At 44.9% G+C, this 26,951-nt stretch overlaps 1 protein-coding gene across 3 annotated transcripts in view; it reads right to left on the minus strand.

Moving 5' to 3' along the window:
- Window positions 1-13,940: 13,940 nt before the first annotated feature.
- LOC120982713 (zinc finger protein OZF-like) overlaps window positions 13,941-26,951 on the minus strand; it is a 57,081-nt gene continuing 44,070 nt past the window's right edge. For all 3 annotated transcript variants that reach the window (XM_040412974.1, XM_040412972.1, XM_040412973.1), the window contains one exon: window positions 13,941-15,401. In XM_040412974.1, coding sequence (XP_040268908.1) covers window positions 14,101-15,401 — 1,301 coding nt within the window. In that variant the 3' untranslated portion in view covers window positions 13,941-14,100. The remainder of the gene's footprint in view (window positions 15,402-26,951) is intronic.

A 26,951-nucleotide genomic window follows, 5' to 3' on the forward strand; every position in this document is an offset into this window, starting at 1 on the left:
CCGTATTGGATTTTTTTTTTCTATTTTAATAGTATGGGCGTTTTTGGTCCTGGTGATACCCATGATGTTTATTTTTATTGTTATTTAGGTATTCATTTTTATATTATACTGAAAACGTATATTTTTTAACATTTTTTTTTGTGATCATTTTGTGGTTCATATATGAGTTTATTAATTATGTTTTTTAATTTTTCATTTTGTTCTTTCAGGGATTTTTTAATTGCCATTGAAAGTCAGTTTTGCTCCTTTCTCATCCTGGCCTGCCATCTGGTGGCCAAAATAAGAATTGCAGCTTGAACACTTTCCACCTCATCAGCGAGGCTGAAAGTGTTCAGTGCACATACTGATGCCCCATTTGGCCACACGGGGCATCGGTTTCTTCTGGGTTTTTGCGCATTTAGATGCCGTGATCTCACTTGGTCACGACATCTAAAGCATTTAATTTCCGCGATCAGCATTATTGTCGGTCACGGTAATTAGCCGCAGGTCTCTGCTGTATGAAACAGCAGAGATCTGACGGCCATTATGCCCGCTGCACGGGCGAGCGGGTGCCATGTTCGCACATCGCTCCATGTGCTCCTCCGTAGCTAAAGGGTTAAAGAGCAGAATAGGTATGCAAGGCATACCAGATATCTGCTAGTAGTGGGGGATTTAATTAATAGGGGTACAGATAATAAAGCGATCTCTCACAAAGATCCAGATCAAGGAATAATGTGTCGTCTTCCTGACGCTCCAGTTTGACACATTGGGGATCAGGTTGGTAGATTACTGGGAGGACTGATGACGACCTAACAGTAGGGATGAGCGAATTGATTCTAAACAATTCATTACAAACCCCCCAAACTTCTACGTCCATATGAAGCTGAAGCTTTGTCGATTCAATTTAGACAAATGGTGTATACTTTGCTGCAGATGTTGTGCGATTGATCATTTTTCCAAAAACCTGTTGCAAACAGTTAAAAAGTGTTAAATAAACAATTTCTAGCTGGATGTCTCCAGACCGACAGAAGAAATGAGCAATTCTGCCCTCATCATGGATCTATAAGAAACATGATGGTTCAGAATGAAAAAAAATATATATTTTTTTTTTTTTGTAGCTTTAACCCTTTAAGGACCCAGGACGTACCGGTACGCCCTATTTCCCGAGTCCTTAAGGACCCAGGACGTACCGGTACGTCCTGACTTAAAATCTGTATTCCGGCGCCCCAGGGGTTAATCGGAACGGGATTTCGGCTGAAATCATTCAGCCGGCATCCCGTAACAATGCAGGGGGGGGTCATTTGACCCCCCCGTATCGGCGATCGCAGCAAACCGCAGGTCAATTCAGACCTGCGGTTTGCTGCGCTTTTTGCAGTTTCGGATCAGAAACTTTAGAGTGGCTAAAATCAATATTTTTCACCCCCCCTGCACCCCTGCACGATTTTATGCCGGCGGGGTGTCGCAGGCGGTGGGGGCGTTGCGGGAGGCGGGCGGTGCGGCAGGCGGGATCGCGATCCCCCGCCCGCCTCCCCATGAACGATCGTTGGCTTCTAGTGGGTATACCAGGGTGCCAGCACATTGCTGGCACCCTGGTATAAACGGCTGACATCTGTGCAGATGTCAGCCATTTAACCCTTTCCATACCGCGGTCCGTACGGACCGCTGTATGGAAAAAGTTAACTGTCATCAGTCAGGGAGCTCCCTCCCTCTCCATCGGGGGGCTGCTGTGCCTTTGCAGCCCCCCGATGGAGAGGGAGAGAGCCCCCAGAGAGCCCCCCTCAGCCCTGTGCTTACCCTTCCCCGTCTGCGAAGTTCTGAGCAGACGGGGAAGGTTCCCATGGCAACAGGACGCCTGCTCAGGCGTCCTGCTGTCCATGGTGCTGAACAGATCTGTGCTAAAAGCATAGATCTGTTCAGTGTAAGTAAAATACAGTACAGAACAATATATATTGTACTGTACTGTATTATACAGACATCAGACCCACTGGATCTTCAAGAACCAAGTGGGTCTGGGTCACAAAAATGTAAAAAAAAGTGAAAAAAGTTAAGATAAAAAAAAAAACATTTATCACTGAATAAAAATAAAAAAAATAAAATACACTACACATATTAGGTATCGCCGCGTCCGTAACGACCTGATCTATAAAACGGTCATGTTACTTTCCCCGCACGGTGAACGCCATAAAAATAAAAAAATAAAAACTATGAGAAAATTGAAATTTTGCCCACCTTACTTCCCAAAAAAGGTAATAAAAGTGATCAAAAAAGTTGCATGTACGCCAAAATAGTACCAATCAAACCGTCATCTCATCCCGCAAAAAATGAGACCCTACTCAAGATAATCGCCCAAAAACTGAAAAAACTATGGCTCTTAGACTATGGAAACACTAAAACATGATTTTTTTTGTTTCAAAAATGAAATCATTGTGTAAAACTTACATAAATAAAAAAAGTATACATATTAGGTATCGCCACGTCCGTATCGACCGGCTCTATAAAAATATCACATGACCTAACCCCTCAGGTGACCACCGTAAAAAAATAAAAACAAAAACGGTGTAAAAAAAGCCATTTTTTGCCATCTTGTCACAAAAAGTGTAATAGCAAGCGATCAAAAAGTCATATGCACCCCAAAATAGTGCCAATCAAACCGTCATCTCATCCCGCAAAAAATGAGACCCTACTCAAGATAATCGCCCAAAAACTGAAAAAACTATGGCTCTTAGACTATGGAGACACTAAAACATTTTTTGGGTTTTAAAAATGAAGTTATTGTATAAAACTTACATAAATAAAAAGAATTGTATACATATTAGGTATCGCCGCGTCCGTGACAACCTGCTCTATAAAATTACCACATGATAAAACCTGTCAGGTGAATGTTGTAAATAACAAAAAAAAAAAGTGCCAAAAAAGCTATTTCTTGTTACCTTGCTGGACAAAAAGTGTAATATAGAGCAACCAAAAATCATATGTACCCTAAACTAGTACCAACAAAACTGCCACCCTATCCTGTAGTTTCTAAAATGGAGTCATTTTTTTGGAGTTTCCACTCTAGGGGTGCATCAGGGTGGCTTCAAATGGGACATGGTGTCAAAAAAACCAGTCCAGCAAAATCTGCCTTCCAAAAACCGTATGGCATTCCTTTCCTTCTGCGCCCTGCCGTGTGCCCGTACAGCTGTTTACGACCACATATGGGGTGTTTCTGTAAACTACAGAATCAGGGCCATAAATAATGAGTTTTGTTTGGCTGTTAACCCTTGCTTTGTAACTGGAAAAAAAATATTAAAATGGAAAATCTGCCAAAAATGAGAAATTTTGAAATTGTGTCTCTATTTTCCATTAAATCTTGTGCAATACCTAAAGGGTTAACAACGTTTGTAAAATCAGTTTTGAATAGCTTGAGGGGTGTAGTTTCTTAGATGGGGTCACTTTTATGGAGTTTATAATCTAGGGGTGCATCAGGGGGGCTTCAAATGGGACATGGTGTCAAAAAACCAGTCCAGCAAAACCTGCCTTCCAAAAACCAAACGGCGCACCTTTCACTCTACGCCCCGCTGTGTGGCCGTACAGTAGTTTACGGCCACATATGGGGTGTTTCTGTAAACAGCAGAGTCAGAGCAATAAAGATACAGTCTTGTTTGGCTGTTAACCCTTGCTTTGTTAGTGGAAAATATGGGTTAAAATTGAAAATTAGGCAAAAAAATGAAATTCTCAAATTTCATACCCATTTGCCAATAACTCTTGTGCAACACCTAAAGGGTTAACGACGTATGTAAAATCAGTTTTGAATACCTTGAGGGGTGTAGTTTCTTAGATGGGGTCACTTTTAGGGAGTTTCTCCTCTAGGGGTGCATCAGGGGGCTTCAAATGGAACATGGTGTCAAAAAACCAGTCCATAAAAATCAGCCTTCCAAAAACCATACGGCGCACCTTTCACTCTACGCCCCGCCGTGTGGCCGTACAGTAGTTTACGGCCACATATTGGGTGTTTCTGTAAACGGCAGAGTCAGGGCAATAAAGATACAGTCTTGTTTGGCTGTTAACCCTTGCTTTATTAGTGGAAAAAATGGGTTAAAATGAAAAATTAGACAAAAAAATGAAATTCTCAAATTTCCTCCCCATTTGCCAATAACTCTTGTGCAACACCTAAAGGGTTAACAACGTATGCAAAATCAGTTTTGAATACCTTGAGGGGTGTAGTTTCTTAGATGGGGTCATTTTTGGGTAGTTTCTATTATGTAAGTGTCATGGTCTTACCTGCTTGCTGCTCTCCTTCGTTTGACATGTGCTGGCGGCCATCTTGGTTTCTGGGTTTCTTGTAGCCTTCCACCCTGCGGCTCCTCCTTCCCCTGGGAGGAGCTGGATGCCTAGCTCATATATATAGGAGGTCTGTGGCTTCAGTTCCTTGCTTGGTCCTCTTGTGTTCACATGCTTCTAAGACTGCTGCTGCTGCTTCTGGTTCCTGATCCTGGCTTCGTCTGACTACCCTGCTGGTTCCTGATCCTGGCTTCGTCTGACTACCCTGCTGGTTCCTGATCCTGGCTTCGTCTGACTACCCTGCTGGTTCCTGATCCTGGCTTCGTCTGACTACCCTTCTGGTTCCTGACCTCTGGCTTCGCAAAGACTCTGCTCGGTTTCACCATCCGTTTGGACTTTTGCTTTACAGCTTTATTTTCAATAAAGCCTTCCTATTTTCACTTATCTCTTGTTGTACGTCTGGTTCATGGTTCCGTGACATTAGGACCAAGCCATGAATTCTGACGGTACAGGGCCATCCTCGCTACCCACGCTGGTTGCCAGACTTGATCAGCAGGATCACCTGTTGGGTCGGTTCGCTGTGGCGTTGCAAACCCTGCTTGAACGCACGGCTCATTTCGCTCCCGTTGCCGATGGGTCGGTTGTCGCTCCTGGGCTCGCTCCTACTGCCGCTCCGGTTGTTGCACCAGAGTCTACCCCGACACCTGTTGTTGCGCCTGCGGTGTTTCGGGGTATGACCGGTTCTGCCCCTCTTCCACAGCGCTTTGGGGGAGAGCCAACTCAGTGCAGAGGTTTCCTTAACCAGGTGGGCATTTATTTCGAGTTGCTGCCACATGCCTTTCCCACTGAGAGATCAAAGGTGGGCTTCTTGATCTCGCTGCTCTCGGACAAGGCCTTGGCCTGGGCCAGCCCTTTATGGGAGAACAACAATCCGGTGGTTGCCGAGTTTTCCGGTTTTGTTGCTTCTCTTCGGAAGGTATTCGATGTGCCGGCTCGTGCTGCCTCTGCTGCGAAGCTCCTTATGTCCATCAGACAGGGTTCACGATCCGTAGCTGAATACGCCATTGAGTTTCGTACCCTGGCAGCAGAGGTGGGCTGGAATAATGAGGCTCTGGTCGCTGCTTTCTCTCATGGTTTCTCGGATGCCTTGAAGGATGAGGTTGCAGCTAAGGACCTACCAGTTGAGCTCGAGTCTCTTATTTCTTTCCTGATTTTGATTGACACCAGACTCAGGGAGAGACCTTCCTTTAAGGAGAACCTGCGGAGGTCTTCTAACAGATTGGTGCCTACGTTTGCTGTCCCACCCGTGCCTCCCTCTCCTCCCACGCCTCCTGGGGATGGGTCAGACGAGTGTTGCAACGGTTACGAGAGAACAAGCTGTTCGGTAAGCTTGAGAAATGCGAATTTCACCGATCCCAGGTAACCTTCTTAGGTTACATCATTTCCGCTGAGGGGTTCTCCATGGATCCTGAGAAGGTTTCGGCTGTCTTACAGTGGCCCCAGCCCAGTGGTCTTCGTTCCCTGCAGCGCTTTTTGGGCTTCGCCAATTATTATCGGAAGTTCATCAGGGACTTTTCCATGCTGGCCAAGCCTCTCACGGATCTGACCAGGAAGGGCAGTAATTCCCAGGTCTGGCCGCTCGAGGCCATCCGAGCTTTTGAGGCCCTAAAGTCCGCCTTTGTGTCGGCTCCGATTCTGTCGCATCCCAACCCTGGGTTGCCCTTTGTCCTCGAGGTGGACGCGTCTGAGACGGGAGTAGGCGCCCTTCTGTCTCAGCGTAGAACACCAGAGGGTCCTCTGCTTCCTTGTGGGTTTTACTCCCGGAAACTGTCTTCCGCGGAGTGCAACTATCAGATTGGTGACAGGGAGTTATTGGCCATCGTGCAGGCCCTTAAAGAATGGAGGCACTTGCTCGAGGGTTCGGTGGTTCCGGTTCTCATCCTGACGGACCACAAGAATCTGACCTACCTTTCTGAGGCCAAGAGATTGACACCACGTCAGGCCAGATGGGCTCTGTTCTTGTCACGTTTTAATTACGTGGTCTCCTACCTACCCGGTTCCAAGAACATCAGGGCGGATGCCTTATCACGGCAGTACTCCGAGCTGTCCAGGGAGGAGTCGATTCCGACTTCGGTCATACCTCCGAATCAGATCCTGGCCGCCATTCGCACCAGCCTGACCTCTCCCCTGGGTGAGCAGATTTTGGCGGCTCAATCTGGTGCTCCCTCTGGGAGACCCAACGGCAGATGTTTTGTGCCTGAGGAGTTGCGCACTCGGTTGTTGCGAACCTACCATAACTCCAAGACCGCGGGGCATCCTGGAAAGAATCAGCTGTCCTGGTCTGTTTCACGTCTGTTCTGGTGGCCTTCCCTACGTTCCGACATCGCCGCATATGTAGCGGCATGCTCCGTTTGTGCCCAGAGTAAGTCCCCTCGGCACCTTCCGTTGGGCCTTCTGCAACCCATAGCCACCGGGGAGCGCCCATGGTCACACCTGGGAATGGATTTCATTGTGGACCTCCCTGCATCCCGAGGCCATACGGTCATTCTCATGATTGTGGATCGGTTTTCCAAAATGTGCCACTGTGTTCCTCTCAAGAAGTTACCCTCTGCACAAGAGTTGGCCACGATTTTTGCCAGGGAGGTCTTCCGGTTGCACGGTTTGCCTAAGGAGATTGTGTCGGATCGGGGGAGTCAGTTTGTGTCCAGGTTCTGGCGTGCCTTTTGCTCCCAGTTGGGGATTCATCTCTCCTTCTCCTCGGCCTACCACCCTCAGTCCAATGGGGCCGCAGAACGATCCAATCAGGCCTTGGAGCAATTCCTTCGTTGCTATGTCTCCGATCACCAAGACAATTGGGTTGACCTCCTGCCTTGGGCTGAGTTTGCCAGGAACACGGCGGTGAACTCTTCCTCTGGGACGTCTCCCTTCATGGCCAATTATGGGTTCCAACCTGCCGTGTTACCGGAGGTATTCTCTCCCCAGGATATTCCGGCTGTGGAGGATCACCTTTCCGTCCTACGTGCTTCTTGGGTACAGATCCAGAAGTCCCTTGAGGTCTCTGCGCAGCGCCAGAGACTCCAGGCTGATCGCAGACGAGCGCCTGCTCCTTCCTACCAGGTCGGAGACCGTGTATGGTTGTCCACCCGCAACCTCAACCTTCGAGTGCCCACTCCCAAGCTGGCGCCTCGCTTTGTTGGTCCCTTCCGAGTGCTTCGCAGGGTAAACCCGGTAGCCTATGCCCTTGCGCTTCCTCCTGGCATGCGGATCTCCAACGTGTTTCATGTCTCCCTGTTGAAGCCACTGGTGTGTAATCGTTTCACTTCCTCGGCCTCGTCCGGTCCAAGTGGGCAATCGTGAGGAATATGAGGTGAGCAATATCCTGGACTCACGCCTGGTCCGCGGTCGGTTGCAGTTTTTGGTCCATTGGCGTGGTTATGGTCCAGAGGAGCGTTCCTGGGTTCCCTCCGCAGATGTCCATGCTCCTGCCTTGCTCCGAGCCTTCCACGCACGCTTCCCTCAGAAACCGTTTTGTGCTCCGCGGAGGAGGGGCCCTTGAGGGGGAGGTACTGTCATGGTCTTACCTGCTTGCTGCTCTCCTTCGTTTGACATGTGCTGGCGGCCATCTTGGTTTCTGGGTTTCTTGTAGCCTTCCACCCTGCGGCTCCTCCTTCCCCTGGGAGGAGCTGGATGCCTAGCTCATATATTTAGGAGGTCTGTGGCTTCAGTTCCTTGCTTGGTCCTCTTGTGTTCACATGCTTCTAAGACTGCTGCTGCTTCTGGTTCCTGATCCTGGCTTCGTCTGACTACCCTGCTGGTTCCTGATCCTGGCTTCGTCTGACTACCCTGCTGGTTCCTGATCCTGGCTTCGTCTGACTACCCTGCTGGTTCCTGATCCTGGCTTCGTCTGACTACCCTGCTGGTTCCTGATCCTGGCTTCGTCTGACTACCCTTCTGGTTCCTGACCTCTGGCTTCGCAAAGACTCTGCTCGGTTTCACCATCCGTTTGGACTTTTGCTTTACAGCTTTATTTTCAATAAAGCCTTCCTATTTTCACTTATCTCTTGTTGTACGTCTGGTTCATGGTTCCGTGACAGTAAGCCTCGCAAAGTGACTTCAGAGCTGTAGTGGTCCCTAAAAATTGAGTTTTTGTAAATTTCTGAAAAATTTCAAGATTTGCTTCTAAACTTCTAAGCCTTGTAACATCCCCAAAAAATAAAATATCATTCCCAAAACAATTCAAACATGAAGTAGACATATGGGGAATGTAAAGTCATCACAATTTTTTGGGGTATTACTATGTATTACAGAAGTAGAGAAACTGAAACTTTGAAATTTGCAAATTTTTCCAAATTTTTGGTAAATTAGGTATTTTTTTTGTGCAAAAAAAATAATTTTTTTGACTTCATTTTACCAGTGTCATGAAGTACAATATGTGACGAAAAAACAATCTCAGAACGGCCTGGATAAGTCAAAGCGTTTTAAAGTTATGAGCACTTAAAGTGACACTGGTCAGATTTGCAAAAAATGGCCTGGTCCTTAAGGTGAAAATGAGCCCGGTCCTTAAGGGGTTAAGCATGAGCCACAATACCATAAAAAATGTTTAAAAAAAGTAAAAAAAATATATATAAAAAGTTACAAAAATATAAAAACATTTAAATCACCCAACTTTCCGTATAATAAAAAAAATAAACATATAAATAACAAAAAAAATCATGGGCATCACTGAGTCAAAAAACGCTACTATTAAAATATTTTTCCAATACGGCAAATGGCGTAATGGAAAAAAAGAGTGAAAATGGCCGAATCACCATTTTTTCCATCGCTCCTCTTGCACAATTTTTTAAAATAAAATGATATCAATAAAAACTAGATTGTCCTGCAAAAAGTGAGCCCCCACACAGCGCAGTAGATATAACTATAAAAAAGTTATGGGGGTCAGAATATGGTGAAAATAAACTACACACATGTGGTATTGTTGTAATTGTACTGACGCAGAGAATGAAGGGCACAGGTCAGTTTTGCTGAAATGGGAACGCTGTAGAAACAAAACCCTTAAATTCCACCCCGTTTGGAATTTTCCCCACTACATTGTATGCCATATTAAATAGTGGCACTAGAAAGTACAACTCAGATGGATAACTGAAAGGAAAAATAAAAAAGTTATGGCTCAAGGGAGATAGGGAAGAAAAATGAAAACAAAAAAACCTCTGGTATCCTAAGGGTTAAACTTGTGCTCAGCGATAATGGCTGGGAAATTGTGTTTGTGTTGCATTTGGAGTAAAAAACACATTTCGTGAGCAGATGCTTGCCGCCCATGAGTCTGACCAGGAGGCTCTTTCCCTGCAGATTCCCCAAACTTCACCGCCTCCGCTGGCATTGCACTACAAGTAACAGCCACCGCACCAGCCAGTTCAGTTTGTTGAACATGATTTGCCGAACCAAAGCAAATGGACTGCACTGCCTGAACAATCAGGTCCGGACTCCTATCTGGACTGCGCCCTTTCTCCGACACATACCCCGTTCCCTGAACACATGGACTTCTAGGAAGACAGATTGGAATGGTGGCTGCAACCGGCCCAGTTTGCTGTGGGTCTCCCAGTCAGAGAGGGTATCCAGCGCGGCCGGTGGCGCCATCACACCCAAGGGTCCTCCATAGTGGAGGAGACATTACCTTTGTCTGAATGAATCAGGCATGGATCCGTGAGGATGTTCACACACATGCGGCTCCGGCCAATGCATAGATCGGCCATTGCTGTCCAGCAGCCCTAATGTTGTCAGACTACGCACAACCGCAACCATGAAGCACTGCACCATGTGAACAGGCGTCAAAAGCTACCCTTTTCATGTAGTCTTTTTCTATACAAGTCTGCAACTTGGCAGTGACCATAAACCCACCTGGAAACCCAGCCAGGAATGAACACTAAAGTGAAAGACCGTTTCTACATTCTAGAATACTGCAAGGTAGGCCACGCATGCATTCCATGGAAGAAAGGGAAGCTCACGAGAGACTGAAAACCAGTAAGTTCACGTCCACAACTGGGAGAGCAGTATAATGGAAAGCTATGCACGTCTTCTGTGTTAACAATATCTGGATCCCACCAACCAGTCTCCGGGATTGCCCTCAGTACGAGGCTCCCGAATTCATACCGATACCATCCAACAGGAAAAGGGGGTTAGTCAGCACCTCCCAGTGCACAGGTGCACGCCGCCATGGCAAAGACCAAGAGGAAAAAAGAGACAATGCAGCAGCGCCCTGCAAATCAGATAAAGTACAATAATGCCAAAAATTATATCGCTAATGCTGCGCTTATTTATAAAGTGATAGGCTTGGCCAATGCATTTTGTACAAAACCATCTGAGCCCGTCTGCCAAACGTAAAGGCGATCTCTGTTAGACGGCTCCTAACACTAAATACTACCTGTTTGGTGCCATAATGGCCGCTATAAAATTCAGGGAGTGTTGGATCCACATGCATGCTGGATCCACTCTGCTTTTTACCATTTTTGGTGCCATAATGGCCTCCATTACAAGGGATGCAGGTACCAACATGCATGCCGAGCCCACTCTATACCTTTCCTGGTGCCAGACAGCTTCCAATGAATGTAGTGAGAGCAGCCACAGCTTTAGGCTTCATGCACACGACCGTTTTTTTTTTGCGGTCCGCAAAAACGGGTTCCGTAGTTCCGTGTCCGTTTTTTCTTCCGTGGGTCTTCGTTGATTGTTGGAGGATCCACGGACATGAAGGAAAAAGTCGTTTTGGTGTCCGCCTGGCCGTTCGGAGCCAAACAGATCCGTCCTGACTTACAATGCAAGTCAATGGGGACGGATCCGTTTGACGTTGACACAATATGGTGCAATTGCAAACGGATCCGTCCCAATCCGATGGTATATTCTCCAATCCGATGGTATATTTTAACTTGAAGCGTCCCCATCACCATGGGAACGCCTCTATGTTAAAATATACCTTTGGATTTGAGTTAGATTGTGAAAACTCAGATCCCACAGTATATTCTAACACCGAGGCGTTCCCATAGTGATGGGGACGCTTCAAGTTAGAATATACTAAGAACTGTGTACATGACTGCCCCCTGCTGCCTGGCAGCAGCCGATCTTAATTGTGCGTATTATAGCCCCCTGTAAGAGATCAGGTGCTGCCAGGCAGGAGGGGGCAGACCCCCTCCCTCCCCAGTTTTAAACTCATTGGTGGCCAGTGCGGCCCCCCTCCCAATTAAAATCCCCCCCCCATCATTGGTGGCAGCGGAGAGTTCCCATCGGAGTCCCAGTTTAATCGCTGGGGCTCTGATCGGTAACCATGGCAACCAGGACGCTACTGCAGTCCAGGCTGCCATGGTTACTTAGCAATAGAAGCATTATACTTACCTGCGATGTCTGTGACCGGCCGGTCGCTCCTCCTACTGGTAAGTGACAGGTCTGTGCGGTGCATTGCTTATAGCACAGACCTGTCACTTACCAGTAGGAGGAGCGCCCGGCCGGTCCCAGACAGCGCAGCTAAGTATAATGCTTCTAAAATTGCTAAGTAACCATGGCAGCCAGCACTGCAATAGTGTCCTGGTTGCCATGGTTACCGATCGGAGTCCCAGCGATTAAACTGGGACTCCGATCGGAACTCTCCGCTGCCACCAATGATGGGGGGGGGCATTTTAATTAGGAGGGGGGGCCGCACTGGCCACCAATGAATTTAAAACTGGGGAGGGAGGGGGGTCTGCCCCCTCCTGCCTGGCAGCATCTGATACGCACAATTAACCCCTCAGGTGCGGCACCTGAGGGGTTAATTGTGCGGATCACAGCCCCCTGTAAGAGATTGGGTGCTGCCAGGCAGCAGTCATGTACACAGTTCTTAGTATATTCTAACCTGAAGCGTCCCCATCACTATGGGAACGCCTCGGTATTAGAATATACTGTCAGATCTGAGTTTTCATGAAGTGAAAACTCAGATCTAAAAAAGCTTTTATGCAGATGGATCTGCGGATCCGTCTGTGTGAAAGTAGTCTACGGACACGGATGTTGTCCGTCCAAAAAATAGGACAGGTCATATTTTTTTGACGGACAGGAAACACGGATCACGGACGCGGATGAAACACGGTGCATTTTCCGACTTTTCAACAGACCTATTGAAAGTCAATGGGTTAGGGTTAACGGAAAACGGACACGGATGCACACAACGGTCGTGTGCATGAGGCCTTATACTGAGACTAATTAAAATCAGCCTATGAGGCAGACAGGCTAATCAGGAGTGCACGACTCGCCGGAGCGCCACATCTCCAGCATTGTAAATCTGCAAAAAAAGGGGGTTAGTCAGCACCTCCCAGTGCACATGCATGTGGATCCAACACTCCCTGAACTTTATGGCGGCCATTATGGCGCATAACAGGTAGTATTTAGTGTTAGGGCCCGTCTAACAGAGATCGCCTTGACGTACGGGAGACGGGCTCAGATGGTTTTGTACAAAATGCATTGGCCAAGCATCTGACTTTATAAATAAGCGTAGTATTAGCACCATCATTTTTGGCATTATTGTACTTTATCTGATTTGCAGGGTGCTGCTGCATTGTCTCTTTTTTTTCACCATCCAACAGGAGGCGCTGAGATGGTGTGATAAATGCCTCAATCCATGCAAAAAACATTGAAATGTGCAAAAAAGCCCAAATGCTGATTAAGGGCTCATGCACACGGCTGTATACGTTTTTGTCATCTGAAAATTTGGATACACGGATACCGGCCATGTATATTCTGCATTTTGCAGAACAGAATGTCCGGCCCCTCATAGAGCAGTCCTGTCCTTGTCCGTAATGCTGACAGGAATAGGACATGTTCTATGATTCTGCTGTCCGCCTCATTTGTGGCCCTATTGAAGTGAATAGGTCCGCATATGACCCACAAAAATTGCAGATCGGACGTGGACCCAAACCATGGTTGTGTGCATGAGTCTTAACGGCAATTCAAGCGTGATCACATGCAGATGTGATGTCTCAGGGTTCGCCCCCTTTCTCAAGTATCTGTGAAACATCACATCTGCATGTGATCACGATTCATTCATCTCCACGTCTCCCCAACTAAACGGCCTTCGATCAACATTTGAGCTGTTTTGCGCTTATTTTGGGGCAGATTCAGACAAGCAAGTTGTGTGCAGGAAACCTGCTCCGTGTGGAAGAGTTATTTCCTGGCCTGAACTCTGCTCCTGCAACAGGACCTCGCAGCATTACAATGATTTATAGTGCTGTGTGTCCCTGCCTGACTCATTGTGTTTCAGGTATTTATTATACTGAAGCAAGTTGTGCCGCTATCTTGGCAGGTCGTGTTGTATAGTCGTCTTCCACATTGGACCAACTCCTAGTTTTAGCACAGATATATTGATGAAAGATACTGACCAGTATGAATGAGGCCTTATAATAAACTCCTGCTGGACTAGACAGGCAGTACCCAGTATGATGCACCATGAAGAAATTATACATCTGATATTTTTGCTGAACAATTTATAGTTTAAAAAATGTTTTAGATTTTTATTCCATTTCCTCTCAGGTGTGTCCTATTTGTTTCACTAATGCACGATGCTCATTAAGCCTAACGCCGCTCAGATATAGAAACAGAAGAATGTTCAGTGTATGGGAAGATCAGGGATCCCATCCCCATGTGATCGAGCGCTCAACCCCGGTTCTTATCCTGCGAGCAGAACACCAGTATTTGCTAGTCTGATGGTTGGCTGCTGCTGTCAGGCCTCACCGGGCTGGTCTCTACAACAGCATTTCTCACATTTAAAACGAGAAAATGGCTTCTCCTCTGTGAATTATTTCATCAGTTTCAAAATAAATTCCTTGTAAAACATTTTCCACGTACAGAACATCAATACGGCTTCTCTCCTGTGTGATTTCTCTCATGTCTAACAAGATTTGATTTACTTGTAAAACATTTCCCACATTCTGAGCATGAATACGGCTTCTCTCCTGTGTGGCTTCTTGTGTGTCTAACAAGATGCAATTTATCTGTAAAGCATTTCCCACATAGTGAACATGAGTATGGCTTCTCTCCTGTGTGAATTCTCTCATGTATATTAAGATTTGATTTACTGATAAAACATTTCCCACATTGTGAACATGAATACGGCTTCTCTCCGGTGTGAATTCTCTCATGTTTAACAAGATGTGATTTTTGACTAAAACATTTCCCACATAATGAACATGAAAATGGCTTCTCCCCAGTGTGACTTCTCTGATGAGCCCTAAGTTTTGCTTTAGTAATAAAACATTTTCCACATCTTGAGCACGGAAATGGCTTCTCTCCTGTGTGACTTCTCGCATGTGTATCAAGATTTGATTTACTGATGAAACATTTCCCACATTGTAAACATGAAAACGGCTTCTCTCCTGTGTGACTTCTCTGGTGAGTAACCAAATTAGATTTTGATGTAAAGCACTTCCCACATTCTGAACATGGAAATGGCTTCTCTCCTGTGTGAATTCTCTTATGTGTAACAAGATTAGATTTAGATATAAAACCTTTCCCACATTCTGAACATGAATATGGCCTCTCTCCTGTGTGAATTCTTTCATGTATAACAAGATCAGATTTCAGCATAAAACACTTCCCACACTGAGAACATGTAAATGGTTTCTCTCCTGTGTGAATTCTCTGATGATCCTTGAGTTTGGCTTTAGAAGTAAAGCCTTTTCCACATTCTGAACATGGATATGGCCTTTCTCCTGTGTGAATTTTCTGATGTTTAACAAGATCTGATTTTACCATAAAACTTTTGCCACATTCCAAACATAAATACGGCTTATCTCCTGTGTGGCTTCTTTCATGTCTACCAAGATTTGATTTATCTGTAAAGCATTTCGTACACATTGAGCATGAATACGGCTTCTCTCCTGTGTGAGTTCTTCTGTGTGTAAAAAGACCTGAGCTTTTTGTAAACTGCTTTCCACATTCCCCACACTGAAACCTTTTACCCCGATTCTGCCCGGTACTTGTGGTAACAATCAGTGACTGGTCAGAAGGTTCCTCATGATTAGGAGGATTATGTGATGGATCTGGAGGCACATTACAGGTAATGAGGTTTTCTCCTGAAGAGTGCTGCACGGTATCTTCATCTTCTACTTTATACTTTACTGACAACATTAAGTTTCTCTTCATACCCAGATTTTCTGTTAGGATTAAAAATGAAATTAGTGATTTTTGTTTCAAACCCTGAAGTAGACACATTTATAACATTCCTATTAGACTGGAAACACACATGAAGTTTTTCAATGCAGGTTTTTGAGCCAAAGTTAGAACTGGACCCAGAAGGAAGAAATATCCTTCCTTTATATTTCCTATTCTGAATCCACTAGCTTTGTCTCACTGACTGGGAGCCAGGGTTTGTGGCCCCCGTCCTGCTGGACAGACACACAGCTGTGTTTCTGATCAAAGTGTTGCATGGCGCTGGATTATAGCTCCTATACTCAGGAGCAGGTCGGGTCGCTGACAGCAGGGGCCCGAGGAGTGGGAAGAAGCAGTTTATTACAGCTTCTGCCTTCTCCTCGGTCAGGTGCACAGCACTCAATGAGCACTATGCAAAGAATAGAGGAAGCAGCTGTGCTGAACCTGGCGATCACTTCATCGCTGGATGTTTTGGGGGCAGAGCAGACAGAGCTGCATGTGCTTAGCAGACCCTGATCATCTGCAGGCTGGTTCCCCTTGTAACTGGGGCTCCTTTAGATTCCCCAGTTACAGTTGAAATAATGCAAAATATATAAAAAAAATAAGTCTGACCCCCTAAAGGCCAGTGATCTCTTTGGGTGCAAATTATGTGCCAAAAATATCTATGAAAATAAGTAAAAAAAAATAATAATAAAAAAGTCAAAAAGTAGAATGGTAGGGCACACCAATATTCGGTACCACACGGATGGTTAATATACCAATATTTTATTATTAGTGATATATACTGTTGAATAAACATACATAAAAATACAACATTCTTAAAAATACTAAAAATAGTAAAAGTGGAAAAACTATTGAATACAATAAAACCAAATAAATTTGCAATATTGGATATTTTGTGTCTATAAAGTTTCCACTGTATGTGCACCATGGTTCGTTAAATGGTAAAAAAAATGTCCTTCCAAAATGGGTTCTTTAACCCAATCGATGCCCCAATGGATGAAGTGGGGACTCAGTCTGCTTATTTGGATAAAGTCTTTTTAAATAGTTGCTGCGGCTATTACAACTCAATGGTCGCTATGCATATTAAATCGATAGGCTGTTGCGGTTTGTTATTAAAGAAGAGCCGAAAATATTGTACTCACAGTTTGTAGTGTAGAAATGTCGGCTTTTGCTACATCACAGGTGGCGTCCCACGTGTGGTGAGCGATAATTACACAAGTTTCAGCAAATAAAGGTGATGCGTCTTTGGGATCCTCGGTGTTCTTGTATAGCCGTACTGTATTGAAGATCAGTCGGTGATGTATTCCTTCTGTATTTAAACAGATATTTTGCAGGAGTAGACTCAGCCACAAGGCCGACTCTCCAAACGAACAGGTATCCGGCTTATCTTGAATTTTTCAGGATAGAAAATCACCGATCCCTTATTTCTTTATTTCCTTTTTCTTTTAGCGCTTTGGGTCCTCCGGTATGATTGGTAATTACCCCATGGAATAAACTAACATGTTTCGGAGTTAGCTACGACTCCTTCATCAGTGGCTCAAAGACGCATCACCTTTATTTGCTGAAACTTGTGTAATTATCGCTCACCACACGTGGGACGCCACCTGTGATGTAGCAAAAGCCGACATTTCTACACTACAAACTGTGAGTACAATATTTTCGGCTCTTCTTTAATAACAAACAGCAACAGCCTATCGATTTAATATGCATAGCGACCATTGAGTCGTAATAGCCGCAGCAACTATTTAAAAAGACTTTATCCAAATAAGCAGACTGAGTCCCCACTTCATCCATTGGGGCATCGATTGGGTTAAAGAACCCATTTTGGAAGGACATTTTTTTTACCATTTAACGAACCATGGTGCACATACAGTGGAAACTTTATAGACACAAAATATCCAATATTGCAAATTTATTTGGTTTTATTGTATTCAATAGTTTTTCCACTTTTACTATTTTTAGTATTTTTAAGAATGTTGTATTTTTATGTATGTTTATTCAACAGTATATATCACTAATAATAAAATATTGGTATATTAACCATCCGTGTGGTACCGAATATTGGTGTGCCCTACCATTCTACTTTTTGACTTTTTCATTGTTTTTGAGGATTGGGTGAATCCTCTCGGTAGGTGCACCCATTTCCACTCTTGATTATACAGGTGAGCCCTCTCTAAATACTTATATTTAAAAAAAAAAAAAAAATATATAAAAAAAGTGCAAAAAAATAAAAAGTTTCCCAGATGTATTTTAAAGACCTCTTGGGGGACATATAATGTGGCAAAATATATTAAAAAAAATAAGAAAAAATTAAATAAAATCTAAAAAAACTAAATACAAATACAAAATAAAAGGGAAAAAGTGCAAAATAAAAAAAAATGCGCACTCAGAGGGTTCCATTTATTATTTCACCCCAGAGCCTCTATAGTTGTCAGCACAAGATGCGTAAATCACCACATTGGGTATCACATGGTGCTCTCTTACTTCTGAGCACTGTGGTATGTCCAGGCAAAAGATTAGGGCCACACGTGGGGTGTTTATAAAACCGGGAAGCCCGCCATGATAATAGGAGGGCGTGCTTTTCACACCAGCATACACTGGGCACAAGATATTGGGCATGGAAATGGCATATCTGTGGAAAAATTCCAGTTTCCACTTAACACGATCTGCTGTGAATTATCTTTTTCACATTTTTAAAGGTCTGCGCATTAATGCATTCCGTTTTCTCCATCCAAAAACCGTACAGTGACGGAACTGAGGAAATTCTGAACGGATTACTCTCCATTCAGAATGCATGGGGATAAAACTGATCAGTTCTTTTCCAGTATTGAGCCCCCAGGACGGAACTCAGTGCTGGAAAACAAAAACGGTAGTGTGAAAGTAGCCTAAAACTAAAAACCCAAAAAAAAATAATATAAAAAACCCTATGAGTAACATACAAAGATGTTGCAAAAAGGAGCAGGAGGAGGTAATAACCAGTGAGCCCCGTCCTCTGCAGGGAAGGAAAGTACTTACTGGTTATTGCAGGGCCCCTATAACTGGGGGCAGGAGGAGGTAATAACCAGTGAGCCCCGTCCTCTGCAGGGAAGGAAAGTACTTACTGGTTATTGCAGGGCCCCTATAACTGGGGGCAGGAGGAGGTAATAACCAGTGAGCCCCGTCCTCTGCAGAGAAGGAAAGTACTTACTGGTTATTGCAGGGCCCCTATAACTGGGGGCAGGAGGAGGTAATAACCAGTGAGCCCCGTCCTCTGCAGTGAAGGAAAGTGCTTACTGGTTATTGCAGGGCCCCTATAACTGGGAGCAGGAGGAGGTAATAACCAGTGAGCGCCGTCCTCTGCAGGAAAGGAAAGTGCTTACTGGTTATTGCAGGGCCCCTATAACTGGGGGCAGGAGGAGGTAATAACCAGTGAGCCCCGTCCTCTGCAGGGAAGGAAAGTGCTTACTGGTTATTGCAGGGCCCCTATAACTGGAGCAGGAGGAGGTAATAACCAGTGAGCGCCGTCCTCTGCAGGGAAGGAAAGTGCTTACTGGTTATTGCAGGGCCCCTATAACTGGGGGCAGGAGGAGGTAATAACCAGTGAGCGCCGTCCTCTGCAATGAAGGAAAGTGCTTACTGGTTATTGCAGGGCCCCTATAACTGGGAGCAGGAGGAGGTAATAACCAGTGATCCCCGTCCTCTGCAGTGAAGGAAAGTGCTTACTGGTTATTGCAGGGCCCCTATAACTGGGAGCAGGAGGAGGTAATAACCAGTGAGCTCCGTCCTCTGCAGTGAAGGAAAGTACTTACTGGTTATTGCAGGGCCCCTATAACTGGGGGCAGGAGGAGGTAATAACCAGTGAGCTCCGTCCTCTGCAGTGAAGGAAAGTGCTTACTGGTTATTGCAGGGCCCCTATAACTGGGAGCAGGAGGAGGTAATAACCAGTGAGCGCCGTCCTCTGCAGGGAAGGAAAGTGCTTACTGGTTATTGCAGGGTCCCTATAACTGGGAGCAGGAGGAGGTAATAACCAGTGAGCTCCGTCCTCTGCAGTGAAGGAAAGTACTTACTGGTTATTGCAGGGCCCCTATAACTGGGGGCAGGAGGAGGTAATAACCAGTGAGCTCCGTCCTCTGCAGTGAAGGAAAGTACTTACTGGTTATTGCAGGGCCCCTATAACTGGGGGCAGGAGGAGGTAATAACCAGTGAGCCCCGTTCTCTGCAGGGAAGGAAAGTGCTTACTGGTTATTGCAGGGTCCCTATAACTGGGAGCAGGAGGAGGTAATAACCAGTGAGCTCCGTCCTCTGCAGTGAAGGAAAGTACTTACTGGTTATTGCAGGGCCCCTATAACTGGGGGCAGGAGGAGGTAATAACCAGTGAGCTCCGTCCTCTGCAGTGAAGGAAAGTGCTTACTGGTTATTGCAGGGCCCCTATAACTGGGAGCAGGAGGAGGTAATAACCAGTGAGCCCCGTCCTCTGCAGGGAAGGAAAGTGCTTACTGGTTATTGCAGGGCCCCTATAACTGGGAGCAGGAGGAGGTAATAACCAGTGAGCGCCGTCCTCTGCAGGGAAGGAAAGTACTTACTGGTTATGGCAGGGTCCCTATAACTGGGGGCAGGAGGAGGTAATAACCAGTGAGCGCCGTCCTCTGCAGTGAAGGAAAGTGCTTACTGGTTATTGCAGGGCTAATATTTGTAAAATTACTGGTAACCAGTGCTCAGAGGGTCGATCACTCCTGATACGAGGCTTGTGTAATTGTGCTGCTGATCAGCCAATAAATGAGCAATCACCTGTTTGTCGTCTGATTAGCATATTTTATCAGGACGAAAGATGTACAATAATCATCAGCACATCTCGCTGTGTAAGCAATGCTACCAATAATCCATAGAAATGAGGGAGGAACGACTGTGGTAGCGATCATTCCTCTCCATTCACTTTGCGATCAAATGGATCAATGTGACAATGCCGCCCTCGTACCAAAAATGTTGTGCACCCCTGCTCTACAACGTGGGAGTGACAAAGTCCGTGATCCTGCTCTACAACGTGGGAGTGAAATAGTCCGTGATCCTGCTCTACAACATGGGAGTGAAATAGTCCGTGATCCTGCTCTACAACGTGGGAGTGAAATAGTCCGTGATCCTGCTCTACAACGTGGGAGTGAAATAGTCCGTGATCCTGCTCTACAACGTGGGAGTGAAATAGTCCGTGATCCTGCTCTACAACGTGGGAGTGAAATAGTCCGTGATCCTGCTCTACAACGTGGGAGTGAAATAGTCCGTGATCCTGCTCTACAACGTGGGAGTGAAATAGTCCGTGATCCTGCTCTACAACGTGGGAGTGAAATAGTCCGTGATCCTGCTCTACAACGTGGGAGTGAAATAGTCCGTGATCCTGCTCTACAACGTGGGAGTGAAATAGTCTGTGATCCTGCTCTACAACGTGGGACTGAAATAGTCTGTGATCCTGCTCTACAACGTGGGACTGAAATAGTGCGTGATCCTGCTCTACAACGTGGGAGTGAAATAGTCCGTGATCCTGCTCTACAACGTGGGAGTGAAATAGTCCGTGATCCTGCTCTACAACGTGGGACTGAAATAGTGCGTGATCCTGCTCTACAACGTGGGAGTGAAATAGTCTGTGATCCTGCTCTACAACGTGGGAGTGAAATAGTCTGTGATCCTGCTCTACAACGTGGGAGTGAAATAGTCTGTGATCCTGCTCTACAACGTGGGAGTGAAATAGTCCGTGATCCTGCTCTACAACGTGGGAGTGAAATAGTCCGTGATCCTGCTCTACAACGTGGGAGTGAAATAGTCCGTGATCCTGCTCTACAACGTGGGAGTGAAATAGTCCGTGATCCTGCTCTACAACGTGGGACTGAAATAGTGCGTGATCCTACTCTACAACGTGGGAGTGAAATAGTCTGTGATCCTGCTCTACAACGTGGGACTACAAAGTGACAAAGTCTGTGATCATGCCGTACTGAGGCCACTTTTAGTAGATACATTTAGACTAAGCATGCATCTGGCAATAAAGCCGGTCTTCTGTCTGCGCGTTTTTGTCCTTTCAGCACCAATTCAGCTGATTTTTAAAATAACCGCTCTTAAGGCGCATTGATACCACGTGAGAGATGAGCCCAACGATTCTAGACAAAACGGATTTGTTACAAACTTCACAAAAATTAGTCCACAAAACAAAGCTAAAGCTTTTTGATTTGTTTCAGACAAATTGTGTAAAAACGGCGCTCAGGACCATTTTACTGTGAATAGGGGGAGGAAACCATGAAGGAAGAACAAGATGGAGGATCACATGACAATGGGAGGAAGTGGGGATTAAGGCTTGCCCTGTTTGGCCCAGGGTCTGACAGATCACCCGGTCAGCGGCAGAATTCAGGAGGGTTTTTTGCCGACAAGGTCATAGAACGCCATTCTGTATTCAGCTACCTCTGGGAGTGGTCTCTATTCAAGTGACTGCTGACCCACGGGGGTCAAATGCCGTGGAACCTCAAGGGATTAGACAAATGCATAGTCAGGAACAGGCCGAAGTCAGGGCAGGCAGAGTTCATGCAATCCAAAAAGCAATTCAAGGTCAGAGAAGGCAGCAAGGGGTCAAATCCAGAAGTAAGGCAGAAGTCGGCAAACAGACTTGAAAAGAACTTTGAAAACACCTTTGCAAGAAACTAGGGACCGATAAACTTGCTCAGGAACTGTCACGGTCCCTCACATGACAGAGGTTAGAAGATCTGAGAGACTGGCGGTACGTGAGGTTATCTGACAGTCTGTTTTCACTTGTTGCAGTGTTGTTGGTAATGACCTCTTGTCTCAGGTGCAGCTTGTGGTCATTACTGCTCCTCTATTTAGTCTGGACTCACACTTCTTACCATGCAGTTGATTATTATCTGCCTGGAGTTGGAAGAGCTGGTGTGTGGTCCTCATCTGAGTTCCTGCTCCTCCATTTTCTGTTGAAGATAAGTATACTTTTCTTGTATTTTGTTGCTCCCATTTGCTCGTTGTTTACTAGGCCTCAAGGAGACGCTGGTTCATTCATCTGGGAAGGAACCAGTTGTCTCAGACCCTGTCACTACTCTTACGGATTTTAAGGGTTTCTAGGGCCTAGGTTTCCGGTGTATGAATATTCCCACCTTCAGGGTCTATTCATACTGACAGGAGTCAGGGCTTGATCTAGGGTTTCCTAGGTGGTCTCCCATTCCCTTTCCTTAGCCTCGAGGCCTAGTTCCTGGTCATTTTTCTTCTGTTGTCATTCAGGTGTTTATCCCCTCCCCCTACCTTGTGACAGGAACCTTCCCACAGGGAAGGTGCCTTAACAGGGTTGTCCCACAATAAATATTCTACAGTTTTCAAACCAGCGACGGGATCTGAATTCTTTTGTAATTGCATGTAATTCAAAATTGGTCCAGGGCTGGTTCTAGCTTCTTTACATAGAGAATGTTGTGTACTATATGATCTGATTTTCATTTTTTACATTAGTCATGGGACAACCCTTTTAAGTACCCCAGGGTGGCCTGCCATTGTCTGGGGAAGATATAGGTGCGCACGCCAGAAGTAACCAGGGGGAGCGCATTCCCCATGGGCAGTGAGAGGAGGTACCAGTAAGAAGCAGGGTACAGACAACATAGGGTCAGAGCGCTTGGCATCGCTGGTTTCTATTGCAGGATTGCACTAAATGTTGTCTTGGGACGGGTTCACATCACTGTTTTATTTTTCATTCTTCCGATCAATCAGAAAAAAACGGATCCTGTAAAAAATTAAAAATAAATAAGCTACCATGTCAGCCCCAGTTACAGGAGAAACCAATAGTGGAAGAAAGAAAAAAAAAAAAAGCGAAGTTAAATGTCCCCCAGACCTTATGGGGGACGCAAAGTGTAAAATAAAATAAAAATAAAATAAGTGTTTTATAAAAAAGGTTTCACATGTAAAAAAAATAATAAATCCCCAGTTAAGTAATAATTTTTTTTTTTAAATAGAAAAAAATAAATAAAAATACATATTTGGCATTGCCGCGTCTGTGATGGCCGGCTCTATAAATATATGACATGATCCACCCTGTCCGATAAACACCATAAATAAAAAAAAGCTATTTTTTTCACCTTACATCACAAATATTGCAACACCAAGCGATCAAAAAAGCGTATGCCCCCCAAAATAGTATCAATCAAATCGTTACATCATCCCGCAAAAAATAAGACCCTAACCAAGACAATCGGTCAAAATAAAAAAGCTATGGCTCTCAGACTATGGAGACACTAAAGCATGATTTCTTTTGTTTCAAAAATGCTATTATTGTTTAAAACTTAAATAAATAAGAAAAAATATACATATTAAGTATTGTCGCGTCCGTAATGATCTGCTCTATAAAAATGTCACATGACCTAACCCCTCAGGTGAACACCGTAAAAATAAATAAATAAAAACTGTGCTAAAACAACCAATTTTTTGGTCACCTTGCCCCATTAAGTGTAATAATGAACGATCAATAAAAAAATCATATGTACCCAAAAATGGTACCAATAAAAATGTCAACTCTTCCTGCAAAAAAGGAGCCCCTGCACAAGACGATTGGCAAAAAAAAAATAAAAAAAAATATGGTGTTCATAAAATGGAGACAAAAAACTATTTTTTTTCAAAAATGCTTTATTATGTAAAACTGAAACAAAGAAAGTAGACATATTTGATACCATTGCGTCCGTGACAACCTGCTCTATAAAATTAGCACATGATCTACCCTGTCAGATGAATGTTGTAAAAAATAAAAACAGTGCCAAAACAGACATTTTCTGGTTACCTTGATGTAATATAGAGCAATTAAAAATCATATGTACCCCAAAATAGGACCAATAAAACTGTCACCTTATCCCCTAGTTTCCAAAACGGGGTCACTTTTTGGGAGTTTGTACTGTAAGGGTGCATCAGGGGGGCTTCAAATGGGACATGGCGTCTAAAAACCAGACCAGCAAAATCTGCCTTCTATAAACCATATGGCGCTCCTTTCCTTCTGCGCCCTGCCGTGTGCCTGTACAGCAGTTTACGACCACATATGGGGTGTTTATGTAAACCTCAGAATCAGGGTAATAATTATTAAGTTTTGTTTGGCTGTTAACCCTCGATGTGTTAAAGAACAAAATGGATTAAAATGGAAAATCTGCTAAAAAAGTGAAATTTACAAATTTCATCTCTATTTTACTTTAATTCGTGTGGAATGTTTGTAAAATCAGTTTTGAGTAACTTGAGGGGTGTAGTTTCTACAATGGGGTCATTTATGCAAGGTTTCCACTATGCCCTACAAAGTGACTTCAGAACTGAACTGGTCCTTAAAAAAGTTGACTTTGGAAATTTTCTGAAAAATTTAAAAAAGTGCTTCAAAAATTCTAAACCTTCTAACGTCCTAAAAAAATTAAATTACATTACCAAAATGATGCCCACATAAAGTAGACATATGGGGAATGTTAATTAATGAATATTTTGAGGCATCACTATCTGTCTTAAAAGTAGAGATTTAAATTTAGAAAACAGTGAATTTTTTAAAATTTTCGTTAAATTGATTTTTTTTATTATAAATAAAAGGTAAAGCATTTTGACTCAAATTTACCTTTAACATGAAGTACAATTTGTCACGAGAAAATAATCTCTGAACGGCTTGGATAAGTAAAAGCGTTCCAAAGTTATTACCACAAAGTGACACACGTCAGATTTGCAAAATTAGGCCCGGTCTGGAAGGGGGTAAATGGCCCAGATGCGAAGTGGTTAAGAAAGAAAGTATCATAACTCGGTAACAGATCCTCAGATCAATAAAAGAAGTGTTTTAATCAGGAGAAGCTCGACCACATGTCTATGCGGACAGCCTGATAGAGGGTCGCTGGTGACTGATCCCTTTAAACAGGAGGACGATGAATTATTAATAGATGCCTTTCCTGTAGGCATCATCAGATGCTTGCAGAGAAAGCTGCCCATGAATCAATGCCCCTCGTTCCCTGCTGTATTTATTAGTGGACCAATGTCCCCGAGGATGCCCGATCATCTCAGGAGTCAACTCCTTACTGCAAGAGATCTGAAGAAACTTCTAAGTGACACCAGTGACCTCCTGAGAAGAAACTTCATGTGGAGGGGACAAACAGGACTTCTCTATGTTCTATAGACACCATACCGGCCGGCCGCGAGAGGCCCGGTGAAGGTCCGCGCTGTCATGGTCTGAATGTTGGACACGATACTTAGGAGTCTTTCCTTTACACCTGCTGCTGTCTTCTACTTGTCCTCTGCTGCTCCACATTTCTTTAGGTCATACGTAAAGTTGATGGTCCACATGCCTCCCACATATCTTGGAGGTTGAGGTATGTGGATGATAATTTTATGTTTTGCAGCGGGTCTCAACAAGATCTGATTGATCCTGAGGTTTTTTGAACACTAGTCTAAAGCTGCAGGGATTCTCTTTAAATAAAGGCATACAGAAATGAGTTTCTAGATGTCGAGGCATCCAAAGTCAGTAGTCCACCGTCTGCGACACCGTACACCAGGCCCATGGACCGCAGCAACTGAGATGTGAACGTTTTCATATCCCCAAACTTTCAAGGGGTTAGGGTGAGGCGTATATGTAGGGAATATTGGAGGAACATGAGGCAAATTTGTCTCTAGAGCATTCCAAATCATTGGTTGAAAATTGGTGAAGCGTACAAAGACTGATGCTGATGAGGCCCGACATATGCCGTGTATGTCCTCACTCATTGTGTCCGACAAGCAGACTACGCCCCACCTGTCACCCCAGGAAATGGTGACCGCCAGCGGCATATTATAACCCTGATGTGATCCCCACGATCTGCCACCGAATCCTAACGCTGTATCAGGACTAAAGCCGACATCCGGTGACATCTGTCCCTCACAGAAGTGCCGCCATTTACTTCTGTGCTCGATAGAAGTGAGAGCTCAGTGTGAATGGAAGCCTCAGCCATAGACACCACCGGGCGCGGGGAAGTGCCCACCTGACAACTCACGGGCATCGGGCACCAAATCTAATGGCACAAACAGCAGCTGAACAGGAGAAGCAAGAAATCAGCGCAGGAGTCAGCAGTGACAAACCTGCAATGGTGAGCAGGTGGACCTGTGTGAGGACGGAAGAACCTGGCATTGAGGTATTCACACTGCGTTAAGATTTAGTCAGATTTTTCATCTATAGGAACACATATAATCAGAGCACGAATCCATGTACAGTCAGAAGAGGAACAAACGCCCTAAATGTTCTAGAACCTTCTAATCAGCAGCCATGATAGGCGTCCAATGCGTTCTTGATGCAAACAACAGCCCCAACGGGCAGGATTTCCAGGGCTGGTGAGGATAGCGGTTTCATCTGTAGAAAACTTCTCAGCTGCTAACGCAGCGGTAAAATGGTATGAAGAGAACACCGCCCTGTGTTACAGCATCAACAGCTGACATTTCTCCGAGAGGTGTCTCAGCCCCAAAAACTGATGCTGAACCGGCTGTCATACCGGAGCAGTCACACCTCCCTTTGCTCCTGCCCCGTACACACCGCAGGCTATCACTGTGCGGAGCGTTACTTTAATGTCCGA

Source organism: Bufo bufo (assembly GCF_905171765.1).
Source record: "Bufo bufo chromosome 1 unlocalized genomic scaffold, aBufBuf1.1 SUPER_1_unloc_4, whole genome shotgun sequence".
Classification (NCBI taxonomy): domain Eukaryota; kingdom Metazoa; phylum Chordata; class Amphibia; order Anura; family Bufonidae; genus Bufo; species Bufo bufo.